Raw genomic sequence first — 15,250 nt, 5'->3', positions numbered from 1 at the left:
GTGGCAGCAGCAGCAGCAGAAGCCCAAGTTGACATTAATGTGAGCAGGCCAACGAGTGAGCCCACAATCTCTGTACACCCTTACTGCAGCACATCCCTTCATCAGGACAGACTGCAGGTTGAAGGTTATATGGCTGGGTTGTGTTGCACTAAGTCTGCCCCTCTATTCTTCATTTTTAAAATACTTTATGTAATTATTTTTCCTTTTTATCTCATTTCAACTACTCTGTATCACTCTACCTCAGCAATAAAGAATTCTGCTGTCTGCTTACTGTTCAGCTGATTCAAATGAAGGAATGGGTGGTAGTAAATCTGCTGATGACCGTCGCAATCACACTCATTCCTTTTGATGCTTTCTTTTTCTAGAACATCATATCTAGTCTCTCTCATAGTTTGATTTCTCAGCCTTGATCAGTCATTTGTATTCACGTGGCATCCATTTTCACCAGCCAAGTCCTTAACACATTAATCACAGATATTTTACATTTTTGTGCTTATTACTTGTCTATGGTAAAATATATTTTGGTTCATGTAACTGTTTTTGTTCCATCGGGATATGTTTTCCTTGCATTGAAAATGCTTTATACATTTTAAAAATAAAAACTGAATATGATTGCAACTGAGAATAAAAGTGGAGATGCCCACTATATTATGAAAATATCTGCTTCACGGGCACAATGGATTTAATTCTGTCTTACTGAGAAAATAAAATGCCAATAAAATGATAAAGATAACTTTCAATTTCCTATTTATAAATGAATGACTGTATTGTCTAATTTGGATATTTCGGGATTTCTATTATTTTAAAGTAATGAATGTCATGATTTCTCCCAGTTCTTGTGAGCCATCAGAACACAGAAGCAGTTGTCCTATTTAATAACCTTTCAAATTACACCTTCCACCTAAGTGGAATGAGTTAGAGCCTCCTCTCAGAATACAGTACACACTACACTTGTCATCCTTGCAAATGCCTCTACCCATGCACTTACTTTATCCTTCTTATTTGGCAATAACAGTATTTAGCTTGTTTCATATCTTCTGTAGTTATTTTTTATTTGGAGTTACATTTAAGAAACTTTAAAATAAATCTGACAATGCTGATCTATGCTTTCTCTCTTCAAAGTTGCTGAGGTATGTAATTGGACTCACAGGAATGGAATTTTGCTAATTTATCTTGATATTCTCAGTAGCTCTCACTCTCTTCAATGAATGACAAAATAACTAGGAAAAAGTCTTCTAAATTGAGTATAATATGAAATGATTATTCTGTGGTACTATTTCAATAAATCTTATTCTGAAGTCACAGATAAACATAGAATAGATTTTCTTTGAGTAGATGGCAGAGAGTGAATGTGTATTGAAAAAAAAAGTATGAATAAAAAGACATCCAAAGTGTAAGCAAGAAGAAGTCACATCTAGGCAATAAAAGGTTTGTATATACCTATTGAGAAAGTTAAAATCAATCTGTAGTTTGAGAGGTATGAAAGATAAAAAGATGCTGTAAGATTAAAAAGTTGCACAAAAAAGTAAAAAGATACTAAAGGAACATATATAAAGGGAAAGATAATTTTTCCCTTTTTGGAAAAAAGGTAGTTTTAGATGATAATGATAAAAACAATTTTAAATTGAAAACAAGACTTTAATAAAAAATTTTTAAATGCACTTCAAAATTCATGGCAAGCAAAAATGTCACTTAAAACTAGTAAAAACGAAAGGCTTTGGTTGAGTATACTAAAGATTTCAATGTAGTGACTGATAAAGGCAGCACACCAGATACCTCAGGGTTACAAAGCTGAACAACAGCCCCTAGTAGAATCTTTTCCCAATAATGCAATGTCTGAGGACCTTTGGGAGATGTCAACAGATCCCATTTTGTAGTTTTCTTCAGAATTCACTGAAAAGCACCCATCCTCCATCATTGGGCTTGCTGCCGAGAAAGGCTGACAGAACAGACTTTAACTGGGCTTCTGAGTTCGCTTCTGAACGAAGCCTCATTCTTGGCGCATTCAGTGCAAGCCTCATCACTCATCACTGGCATCCGAGAAAGGTCAATCCTGCCAAACAAATTCACTCTCTGTTCCAGCCAGAAGTTCCCTATGGATAGTCAACCTCACCGCCCCCCCCCCCCCCCGAAACACTGTTACTTAGGAAAAAAATACATATAATTCTGACCATTTCCACTGCTTTCTGTAGACCAATCTTCAGTGGCACAAAACTTTCCTCAGGGACTTTCCCTAGATCCTTTTGAAAGATTTGCCTCCCAATCACCCCCCTCCACAACAAGAAGGCCTTTATTTCTTTGTTTGCCTATTTCCAAGCTTGAAAACGTCCCCTTGTCCTGGAACTCAGAATCCTGTTTCTCTTCTAGGTAACATTGATCAAATCCCAATGGCATGATGCTGGAGAACAGCCTCCTTCCTATCCTTGTCATTATCCATTTCCCTGATTTCTTGAGCCCTCCTGGCTGACACACACACTCTCTCTCTCTGCTCCCTCTAAGGGCTGGACACCCCTGCAAGAACGAGAAGTGAGCTCAGTTCTTTTGAGCTGAGCTCTTTCCCACTGCAGCAGTGCTAAGTAGCATCACTCCTACTTCTCAGCATTCAGCTTTGTTTCTCCATGACACTGGCTACTGTGTTACTACTGTGATAGCCTCTCCTTCCACAAATGCATGAAACAAGAAACTTGGTCAAATATGGTGGCTCCTGCTTACAGTGCCATCACAGGGGAGTCTGAAGCAACAGTGTGTAAAAACCACCTACAGTGTAAAAGAAAATATCACAATATTAGTAATGCTGAGTGTGAGAATGATTCTATAGGCAACAATGTGTGTCTTCTGAGATCCCAGTAGTTTGACACATTGTTCAGTACAACCTCCAGGAACAGTACATGTGTAGAAAAAGTGGAGCCAGTGTGCATAGCCATAGCCGCCATCATCATAATAGCCTCAAGTCTGCAGCTATAGTTAGAACCAGAACAAGCACTGAGGTCACCAACACTAAATATAATGTCACCACAGAAATGGCCACCACTATATTAGGGATTGAAGATTTGGGTAAATAGTGAAGAAAGTGTCCTAAGAATGAAAACTGCCCCCAGAACAGAGTGTTTTCCTTCATTTCCATTCAAGATGTGGGGCACATCAAACCGCAAGACCTTTATTTGCTTTAGAAGTCAATTTCTAGAGAAACCATTAGTCCATGTTTTTGTTACTGAAGGATAGTTTTAGCCATGCACTGAGTTAATGTCTCCTTTGAATTTGAATTATTTGATTGTTGCAACTGTAGACTTCAGCATGGATAATTAAATCTTACCTTCAGAGCTAATGACTGCACATTTCTACATTTAAATGCAGTATTCAAATCCCTTGCAGCATATCCCTGGAGATGCCTAGAATTTTGATTATACATCTGATATTTCTTCCAATTTAGCCAAAACAAAGTTTCAATTTTTGCCAATTATCATGTTTTGTTTCTTTTCAGTTTTCAATAAATTAACATAAAAATCATGAAAATATTATGCATACTTCTCTAAGTTTGAAAAAAGACCAAATTTATTCAGAATTTATCATTTTGTTGTGAGTTCTATTTGAGCACCTTTTATCTCGCTACTGGCTACCATGTCTAATTCTATTGAATTGTACTCAAGTATTATTTTAACACAACCCAACTTCCTGTTCTCTACTTTCCATGGAGAATCCGTCCTATTTAGAAGGAACAGGCAAGTGTTTGGGAAACTGCAGTTTGGATTTAAAATTCCTATCCCATGCGTCTAGCATCCTACTAAATGGTCTTACATTTCATGGATATAGAAAATATTTTCTCTGCATTATTTCCATAAAATGTTTTAGCGTTCCATCACTACTAACTCAATTTTTATTGAATAAGAAATGATTTGTAATATGTTGGGGAAGTCCTGTACATTTGTTAATAAAGCACTGTTGGCCAATAGGAATCTAGATGGGTGGGACTAGGAGTCCAGGAGGATTCTGGGAAGGAGAAACACAAGAGAGTCAACATGTAACGCCATGGGGGTAGGAAGCCCGGGACTATTCTCCGGTAAGAGAAATACTTAGATTAACAATTATGGGGTAATTACTTAAGGCAGAGGTAGCCAGTAAGAAACAAGCAAGGCCAACAGCTTCATAATGAATACAGCCTCCTGTGTGTTTATTTGGGACTGATGCGGATCTAGAACCAGGCGGGCGGGAAGGCTTTTCTCTCAAAGAAAAAGCTTCTCTTAACAGTAATACTTTATCATAAGAAATAAACTACAGCTTCCTGAAAGCCTGCTGTTTCATTGTAGTTGCAAGTGTGAATGTGTGTATACACGTGCATCAATTTGAGGTGTGTATTGTGAGAGAGATTGTGTGTGTAGGAACTAAGTTACACACACAAGTTCGAAGTGAAAATAAGCTCTAACAACTTATTTAGTTTTAATATGTCATTATTAATTTTTATAGGAGAAATTGTTCGATGTTATCCAAAAATAAAAAGCTTTACATGAGAGAATATGTAAAGCCATAGCTGTACCACAAATAGTGAAAATTCAAGAGAAAAGATGAGTGACCACAGGGGTGTTCTCATTAATTTTAAAGTGTAAGATTAGGGAAGATGTAAGTAAATGGAGGGCAGCAAACCCCCTGGAGAGAATCCTGAAGATTAAATATGTTTTTTATCTCAGATGGCTTTTGGAGATGTCCTGTTGTGATAAAACATTCTATGACTCATCCAAGGTACTATTACTAGAGTGTGCTCTATTGGCTACTTTCCATTGCTATGACAAAATGCCATGGCCAAAAGCACTTTAAGGAATGAAGCCTTATTTTGTGGTTAGAAATCTATAATGGCAGGGAAGTCACAGCACGGTAGCAAGAGCAAGGGGCAGCACAATCACACTTTATTGCTACCCAGGAAGAAGAGAGAGTGGGGAAATGTGGGTTAAGGTATAAACCCCAAAGCCCCTTTCCAGCGACTTACTTCCTGCACCAAGTCTGCACATCCTAAAGGTGCCATAACATCTTAAAGTGGCTCTACCAGTGGGGACCAAGTGTCCTAATATGTGAGCCTACTGGGGACATTTTTAAATCAAACCTGCCATAACGTTCCTCTTATTTTTGTTAAGCCATTAGGTCAACTAAAACAGTTTCTGTTCCAGGAAGCCATAAACAATAGTATCTATAACTGCCAGTTTACTTTTAATTTGGCTCCCTTTGGTCCAGTTTAAGGTTCTGTCATTGTCTTGTCTTTAACACTACCATGTGCTGTAAGCAGCTTGTGGGGTTGCATCCCTTACTGAGGGGTGTTTGCAGGTTGATTTTTACTTATCCTGGAGGGCTGGGGCTTGAAGATGAGCTACAGGCAGGTAAGGGTTATTCTATTAGTGGTTGCAATTTGCCTCCACTGACCACTGATCCTGCCATTTGTCTCAGAGGAAGCCATCATACTCACAATCACATCTTGTTTGGTGCCTGTGAAGAAAGGAGCAGGAAAAGGCCCTTTGATGGTTTCCTTAGCAACCCAATCCCAACCATAAAAGTTATATTTTTGGATTTACTATTTCATATCAGGATGACCTGTGTGTAACAATCTTTAAAAGAAGCCTATATCTGTTAAGTTTTAATAAGTTATTCCTACTCCTGTAAGTAAACCCTGGTGTGTACTCCTGTGAGTAAATCCTCACCCATGTTCCTGTATGTAACCCCTCACCCATGTTCCTGTATGTAACCCCTCACCCATGCTCCTGTAAGCAACCCCAATAAAACTCATCGGTTCCTGGACCTTGGTGGCACCCTACCTAGGGTGAGTAGAAGTGTGAAGTGTCTCCCCAGGAAAAGTTCACTCACACAACATTTGTACAAATGGAGTTTAATTTCATCTCAGCATCACAATGAGTACATTTAAAGGCTTCCTGACTGCAAATGTGTATTAATAAAATAAATAATTTCAGTGTATCAACCATCAGCCATTGAAACTCAAAATCACCTGTGTAACTCACATACTGCAGACCATACATGCATGAACCACCAAAGGATGCCATTGCCATGCGAACTTGGAGCTTTGTGAACAATAACAAGAATTGCATGAAGCTCTGTAATGAATTTCTATCTTGCAAGTTTTGTGACAATAGTTAACAAAGATATCAGAGTGAACTGAAACTAGATTGTAACATATAAGAACAAAGGTATTACACTGTACTGTTAATTCCTTTTGTTCACCAAGCATAATCTCCTCAGTTGTTTTAACATATCTGCATAATTCCAATGGGGTTGAACAGTGTTCATCATCATCTTAGAGAGAACAGTTTCTGGTTTAAAACAAAAAAAAAGGCTATAAAAACTTTATTTTATGTAAAACTGACAGTTTGTGGTGGTAAAGTCATCCAATCAGAAATAATCAAAAACCCTATGAAAAAGGGATTCTGAAAGGAGAAAATAACTTTTGTGTCAAAATACTTCAATTTTGAATGTAAAATATTTTAATATTATTAATGTGTAAATAATAATCATATGGAATTATAAATGTCAATGTCTACAGGTGCTGTTTTGATTAGGATCTCATGGACAGTGCCTATATGAACTGATGAAATTTTCACATTTTTACTGAAGCATGTTTCCACTTCTCGCACACAGTCACAGCAGTTAAGTCTTTCTTCATGGTTCTCTAGCTTTCACAGTTTGGAGTTATCAAGCGTTTCCTGTCCTTGTGTCAGCTTTAAGTCAGTGTGACCTATGTTTTCTTTAAGTTCAGTTCTTTAAGTGGCAATCTAATAAAGGACACAGATTTAGATTTGGGACATTATGAAATGTCAAGAAAACTTTCATAATGGCTTGGGGAAGAAATTCAAACCTAAAAATAAATTTTATTTTGTTATCACCTTTCTTATACACGTTTTGCAAACGTCCAGTGGGAAGTGTTACTTGTCAATTAACCGTCATCCCTACCTGTACTTACCCTGATAATTAACAATGGGCATTGTACCTGACTCTTATCCGTTTCCCTCCAGTCAGCGAGCACGCTTTCCACCCTCGTCAATATACTTATCCTGCTCACCTCACTCCCTGTGCCTTAGACCAGCAAGCTCAAATCTCCACCTATTTTCTTTTGTAAAGTTTAGGTGTTCTTTCAGATTTTCTGCCGACAATCCTTAACTCTTAGTGGGCGATTTCACACGAAGAGCTTTTATCTTTGCTGCTGACATCTACACTTAGCTTAGAAAATGACGCAAGTAGGTACACCTCAACAGACCATTGACTTTATCCCATCTGTGGTCATGAATGTGCTCTGACACTCACCATACATACCAGAGCCACACTCACACCCTGTGCTTGCTCCTTGGAAAATAAGCTAGATAATATGCCATTTCAGCTGAGGAGCACCATCTTTTTAAACTTTTATTAAGTGAATTTCTTCTTTTTAGAATTTCATGTAAACATATATATATACATATATATTGCATTATCTTTATCTAGCACCAAAATGATTACCAAAGTACAGATGTATCAAAATTAATAGAATTATTTGTACCTTTGTCTTTGTCTCTATTATTAGAAAAATAGATGCCATTTGGTAGAATCCCTTTTCTCTAGGTGAATATTCATTATGCATAGTGGTGGGCTATATTAACACTTAGTACATCCTGTCCATATGTTCCATAAAGCAAGGTCCCTTTTAAATTACTGGGTTACTGTATGCATACTTGTTAGTGAACTTGTTAGAACTTGAAAACATGTATGGCATGAACGGGAATACTTTCTGTATGAACACCTACTTCCTTTGTTAGTCAAAACACCCCACTAAGTGACCAAATCACAATCGTTGAGTTTGATGCCATTTGTAAATTTATTATGAGTGAAATTAATACTTTTATGTCACTTCCTAAATTAGAGTTTCAAAGTTGCTTGCAGATATGTTTTGTTTGAATTTAATTCAGTTTCCTTTCCTAAGGAAGAATCTGAGCATGAAATAGCTATTTCCCAATTCTCTTGTTTCATAAGAGTGAGGGAGACACAGTACGTAGACTGAGCAGCATACAGGGACAGCGTCCTGGTGATGGCCATACGAAGCCATATCTAAAGGGAAGACATACTAGAATATTACCTTTCATGGAACACTGAATTCAAAATGTATAGCACATGAGGACAATAGTTATGTAGAACAAGTGCTCAGGCATTCACGGGAATTAATGATGTCTAAGCATATTTTTGTTTTTCAGAATACCAGATGAGTAAGAGAGACAGAGAGAGAGAGAGAGAGAGAGAGAGAGAGAGAGAGAGAGAGAGAGAGAGTGGAAGAGAGATCACTAAGCATTTATAGCATGAAAAGAAGGAACTACTGGGCAAGGTTATATAAGCTCAGATATTAAATAGTGTACTCATAATGGAAGAAATGGAAGAAACGGTTTACAATGAAATACTTTATGCAATATGCCAAAATTTGGAATGAAATGTATATCAGAAAAAGATCAACGAAACAATATGAATAATGCTCACAATAGATGTTTATTGAGGTAACATGCTGAGAAATATCACAAAAAGAACAAAGGAGAAATCTTCAGGACAGTAGCGTATTAGTAGCCATATGAAGTAATCAATTCCAAATGGGACTAGGGGATTACTGCAGACAGCACATTTTCAGTAAAATCCTGAGAACAAGTATCTGCCATAACTTGAGGGACGGAAGTAGCCATAGCAACCATAGCCCTCAAGGCCATATCTGGAACCATAGCCGTAGCCCAGACCACCAAAGCCACCAAGGCCATAGCCAAGGCCACCATAGTAGTTGCCGTAGTAGTAGCTCATTGTGTCTGAGATTTAGGACTTGGTGTAACGTTGAAGGTGAGTTTCTGGAGAATGAATATCACCTTCAGTGCTTGGGCTTTTATAGTGTTAGAGGGCAGGTATGGTAGACCACAACAAAGGAATGACCATCTCTTTGAAAATACACCTTTGCTGAAAGACAATACTATCAGGCCACATTCCACGTGTTAGAGATCCTTCCAAAATAAATGATGACATTTTTCCTTTGAACTGAGTTTTATTTTTACCTTCAAAATTAGGCTCTTTAAGTGAACAGTCTGCCAGACCACACGCTTACAGTTTGCACCTCTGTACTGGATATCAAGCTCCTTTGGTTCAGAGACCCTCGACTGTTCCCATTGCTGTGCCATGCCCATTTCACCTCTGAATGCCTTCTTCTGAAAGGTGGCCTTCTTCCTGAATTAACAAATAAATAACCGCAAATGAATGCAGTTAGTTTAAAATCTAGAAAAAGTAGAATTCCAGGAAGGACCTGAGCATAGCACTAGGCTTTTATTTTTAACTAGTAAGTTTGCATGCTTAAGGTGTTAATTTCTAAAAACTTTTTATTTACATTTTTATACTGTATATATATATATGTATATATATTGATTATATTCTTCCACTCCCTCCAGATTCTCTCCACTTCTTAAAAAATAAAAAGGAGGAACAAAAAAAATAAAAACAAACTAACAAAAGGAACAAAAAAAGAAAAAAATTAATATTTATCATAGATCCAGCTACACTCTAGGGCATATACTCAAGGGGCTCTGCATCTGACTACAGAGATACTTGCTCATCCATATCCATTGCTACTCTTATTTGTGACAGTCAGAAATTGGAAACAGCCAAGATGTCCATCATTTTTATATCATTTTTTATTTTAATTTTAAATAGCTTGTTTTACATGTCAATCCCAGTTCCCTCTCTCTCCCCTCCTCCCGCACTCCCCTTCCCCCCCCCCACCCTCCCACCCTATTGCCAAATCCTTCCACATAGGGGATATCTAGAGTCTGTCATTTTACTCTGGGTAGGGTCCAGGCACTCCCCTAAGAGTCCAGGCTGAGAGAGCATCCCTCTTTGTGCTATAGGCACACGAAGACTGTGTGTATACCAGGGATAGACACTGATCCACAGCTCAGGGCCCCATAGGTTGCCCAGGCCTTCTCGCTGACACTCATATTTGGGGGGGTCCAGATCAGTCCCATGCTGGCCTCCCCACTGTCGGTCTGGGGTCCATCATTTTTTATGATAAACACATACAAGCCTTATCAGCAAACATGGTAACAAATAAAAACTCAGTTTTCAAGTGTCTTTATACAAGGATTTATATGACATAGCCATTCTTGGGTGAGTCCTCTCTAACTGGTCTGTTAGTTGTATTCCGTCTCTAACGTTTGACTTTGGTCTTCCCTTTGAGGTGTCTCATGCCTGCTCCATATGAAGCCTCCTTGCACGCCAGTGCATGAACATCAGCCACAAACTCACACTTTTTAAACCCACACCAACACCTGCAGAACTAGAGTCTTGTTGTCTACTGTTTCCAGCTAGTCAGACAATCTGGTGTATAAACGAGAAATGGGGCTGCAATCACATCCTTGTTTTGACATGTTTTAGAAGCCGCAACACATTCATTGAATATTAAACGTTCTTTCCAAATATGTCAAGTTAATATTTTAGCAGAGTCCTATAACAGAAAAAAACATATACAAAGTAGTTTTCCTCACTGAAGAGTTTTAAAATAGATGGCCATTATTAAGACTAACATTAATTACAACAGTTGTATCAACGTAAAGGAGCTGTTGCAGACTTTAGGACAGAAAGATGACTGTAGGTGAGGGAGCGCTTGGAAGGCTGGAATAGCTTCCTGTCCTAGAATGGTGGGAAAATATGCAGGCCTCCACACGTTCCCCTCACATTCAAGAATCTTGCTTCACTTATCCATTTCACCAACTGAATAAATGCATACACTACAATTCATGGTCCACCTTGGTCATAATCCACTATAACACCCAACCATACTTCCAACACTCATGTTTGGCTCATTCAGCACATGACTTGTCTATGTTTGTATTTAATAGAACTTTGTTATTAGCTCATGCTTTGTCTTTTTTCTTCATAAGATTATTTGCTGACATCTCAAAGCAGTCCATGTTACATCCTCAGAATTCAGTTACTGTCTATACCATACATTGTGTTATTCACAAACATTTATTAGACATTTCTGTGGCAAGTATCAGGATTTGTTCAGTGTCATTTGTTGTCTTCTAATGACTTCTTTCTTTTTAATTAATTAATTATTAAATTGGACTATATATTTTTCCCCACTCCTCTTCCCTCTTCCCCTCTCCTCCTCAACTTACTCAGGGGATCTTGTCTTTTTCCTCTTCTTAAGTGGATCCCAATAATTTTATCTTCATAAAAGAGTTTGTAATTGTTCATATTACATATTCAAATACTGCTATTTTTAAACATTTTATCTTTGAAATGTTCAATTTTGATCATGTTCACTCATCATTACCTCCCTTCATCTTCCCATAGTATCCCCATCCTGATCTCCTTGCAACTTCATATCCTCTGTTTTTTCCTGCAGTTTTTAACCCTAAGACTCCAATTAGTGTTGTATTACGTGTACTGCTCATGCAATGAAGGATAAGCCACCTGCTACCAGCCATGCTCCAAAGGAGAGTGGCTCTTCCTTCATCTACACCACACGATCTCCTGTGCCACTGGTGGGAGCAGAGGCTCCTTCCCCATGTTTGAACCATGGGTGCTGTGAGTTGATAAGTGCAAAGCCATGCCATGTCCAGAAGAAAGCATCCCACAGCTCTCCTCCTTGTCTTTCAGTTCCAAAGCCGGTAAGCACACCGTTTCGTGGTGTCCCTGAGCCTCGGGTGGGAAGAGGGTAGTATATATGATTCCATTGTGGCTGAACACTCACAGTTACATACAGTTGGCGCTTTGGCTATTATGGATTCCTACATTGAGCATTTCCCACTGAGAAAAGAAGCACTTCTGACCAAAGAGGAGACCAACGTGCATCTAGAGCTATACACATAAATGTTCAGAAGGTAGTTTGACAGCATGAGTATCTAGCGTATAATTTATTATTTAAATAGATCTATACACTGTTCAGTATGGTAATTCAAAATTAACCCAGAAACTTGGCTATTTTCCCCTTGAGCACAATGTTTTATGTTTTGTTTTATGTAATAACACACACACACACACACACACACACACACACACACACACACACATGCTACCGTCTCTTTTGCTATGACTATTTTCCCCCTTGAGTATAATGTTTTCTGTTTTGTTTTAGGTAACAGCACACACAATGCTACTTTTTCTTTTGCTATGGCTATTTTCCTCCTTGAGCTTAATGTTTTCTGTTTTGTTTTATGTAACAGCACACACACACACATGCTACCTTTTCTTTTGCTATGTCAGTTCTCTGGTTTGTTTACTTCAAGGCAATGACAGTAGAATGTTGGGGACAGACCTGTACTTCAAAAAGAACCCTGCAAAATTACAATACAAATTTAAACAAATTGGAAAAAAGCATAGAAAAACGAGTGTGAATACATTCTTATGGAAATAAGAAATTATTATTCACCAAATAAAGAAGCTATTGTAGTTTAGGATCAGTTTTGGATCACTTTACACACACACACACACACACACACACACACACACAAGAACTTAACATCCTCAATAAAAATGTATTTTTTATATTGGAACTATTTAATTTTTATTTCCCATTTTCTGTAATCCTCCACTAAAATAAACTCTTAAAAACATAATGATTTTTTTCTGTTAAATTTTTGGTACCTTTTGTTTTTAAATTTATATATGTTAATTATATACATACTTATGACATATCCATATTATTCATACAATGTGTGATGATTAAATCAATGTGACTAGTTTTTCCTCACCTCTATCATCGATTGTCTCTTTGTGGGGAGAAGCTTCTACTTCCTTAAAAATATGAAAACAAAGTTAAACATATATTAAACTTTAGATCCCCAGTGGATCTATTAGCATCTGAAATCACTGCTTGTATCTAAGTGTATATTGTTTGGGATCTAACCGTGCTTTCTCTATCGCATCACCCCATTACTCTTCCTCATGGCACAGATTTCTTTAAAGTGCTTCAAAGAAAATAACTGAAAGTCAAACAAAACATTGCTGCAAAAACTCTGATACACAACAAAGGATTTCCCAGTGATCAGAAACAAGATGGTGTTTCATACTCTCTCCAACCTGCTTAACATAGTATTTTAAGTCTGTGATGGAGAATTAGGGCAATAGATTGAGATAACAGACATACAAAAAGGAAAAGAAGTCAACATGTAACACCATGAAATTTTATAATGAAATTTGTAAGTCAGGAATGGTGGAATACAAATGTAAGCACAATACTTGAGTGGTAGAGGTCGTATGATCATGAGCTATGTCTATCCTAATCTACATAAAAAGCTGGGAATAGCCTGACCTATGTCATATTCTGTCTCATAACTAAATTAAACTCAATAAATTAATGAGTAATTAAACACGGTGACATGTTATTTAAAAAGCAACAAGAAGATTCTAGAACAGAAGCTGTGTCTTGGTGAGAAGTCTAAGATTGGAAGGAACTATCAAAAAGAATTCTGCAAACCCATCACAAGGTTAAAATGAGGAACAAATAGCAATGTTACATTTATCTTGGGGGAAAAAAGTGTAGGAATTTTGATGAAAAAAATCAATTCTCTGTTCTTAGTGTGTAACGAAAAGGTGCCTAGAAGGAAAATTGTGCCTATTCAAATAATGATGGGTAAGAAAGCAAATGTCATAGTCAATCCTCCCCCATCATCTATAAAATAAGGTCATGCATGGTGCATAGGAAGGGGCAGTCATTTCATCAGGACACTCAACACACTGGAACAATAACCCATAAACCACTCTGTCCTGTGAAACTTGTGAAATAACCCTGTATGTTCAAATATATTTCAATATCTTCCATTTTCTCATAAAATAGTATCATGATATATGTTTCCTTTAATTTCTAAATAGACAAAGTGTTAAAACGCTTGTGTGAAATAAGAATACCTAAATATAGCAGTACAATGATCTCCTGGATTTAAAACTAAAGCAACACATGAGAATATATCTCATGAAATGGAGTTACTAACTGAAAACATACTAGTTGTTTTGAAATGCATCATTTATGGCCAGTAACAACATAAATACTTATGAGGTAAAATGTCATGTTCCCATTAACATATACAATGAGTAGTGATCAAATCGGGACAAGTATTGTTTTATCATAAAGTTTTATTTTCCTCTCGTACTGAAATACATGATTATGTTAAGAATATATTGCAATGGAACCTATCACTCATATATGTCAAAATTATGCATGAAATTGTATTTGGATATAGAAACATAAGCAAAAGCAATATTTAGAATGTTCACAAAGGTATTTATTGGAATAGCATGCCTAGAAACAACTCAGAAAATATAAATCTTCATGTCCTCAGCAGAGCAGGGTGAGGAGAGTCAACTTTTGTGATGGATTCTGGAAGAAACACTCCTTCACAGATTGTTAAGCTTTCAGTAAAATCCTGAGAACTGGTATCTGCCACAGAAAGAGGGACGGAAGCGGCCATAGCCACCATAGCCGCCAAGGCCATACCTGGAACCATAGCCATAGCCACCATAGCCGCCAAGGCCATACCTGGAACCATAGCCATAGCCACCATAGCCTCCAAGGCCATACCTGGAACCATAGCCATAGCCACCATAGCCTCCAAGGCCATAGCTGGAACCGTAGCCATAGCCCAGACCACCGAAGCCACCAAGGCTACCATAGTAGTTGCCGTAGTAGTAGCTCATTGTGTCTGAGATTTAGGACTTGGTGTGCTGTTTTCGGTGAGTTTCTGGAGAATGAAGGTCACTCTCTGCTCCTGGGTTTTATAGTGTTCCTGTGAGGTATGGCAAACCACAACAAAGAGTGCACTCTCTTTGAAAATACGTCTTTGGAGAAGCACAGTATTATTTCATCATGCCACCCTTATTAAAGGTGTTCCCAAAGATACACAGAATGTTCCTTTTTGTGTTTAAATATTTTTAATTTTTCTTGTACTTTGACCATTACTTAAGTTTCACATATATCTATAATTAAAATGTAATTATCAATCATTCCTGAAATTGTTGGAGAATATAATTAAAGCATGTATGCTTGGATATTGTTTCAGCATCCCTGATCTTTTTTCCCACATGCCACAAATATCTTCATCATCTTTTATTGCTCTAAAGTTTAACCTACATTAAACATTATTAAATATCATGTTTTCTTTTTGTGTTCCAAAAATTCATAAACAGCATTAATGCAAGAAATGAAGTCAGAATTTCCTTACAAAATAGTAGAAATAATATTACCTATCTTCATTTAATTGTGTGTGTA

The 15,250-nt window shown here is 37.4% G+C and overlaps 1 protein-coding gene across 1 annotated transcript; it reads right to left on the bottom strand.

Annotated features, from left to right (window-relative positions):
• Positions 1-14,397: 14,397 nt before the first annotated feature.
• LOC121141834 (keratin-associated protein 19-1-like) lies at positions 14,398-14,679 on the bottom strand. Its single transcript, XM_040750357.1, has one exon. It carries the CDS (start codon positions 14,677-14,679, stop codon positions 14,398-14,400), a length of 282 nt encoding a protein of 93 aa, XP_040606291.1.
• Positions 14,680-15,250: the final 571 nt, after the last annotated feature.

Source organism: Mesocricetus auratus, unplaced genomic scaffold (assembly GCF_017639785.1).
Source record: "Mesocricetus auratus isolate SY011 unplaced genomic scaffold, BCM_Maur_2.0 Super-Scaffold_100008, whole genome shotgun sequence".
Lineage (NCBI taxonomy): Eukaryota > Metazoa > Chordata > Mammalia > Rodentia > Cricetidae > Mesocricetus > Mesocricetus auratus.
This window is presented reverse-complemented; position numbering and strand designations above follow the sequence as displayed.

Bases quoted from the DNA above. Each gene is read 5' to 3' on its own strand.
- LOC121141834 (XM_040750357.1), bottom strand. From the start codon at position 14,679: ATGAGCTACTACTACGGCAACTACTATGGTAGCCTTGGTGGCTTCGGT.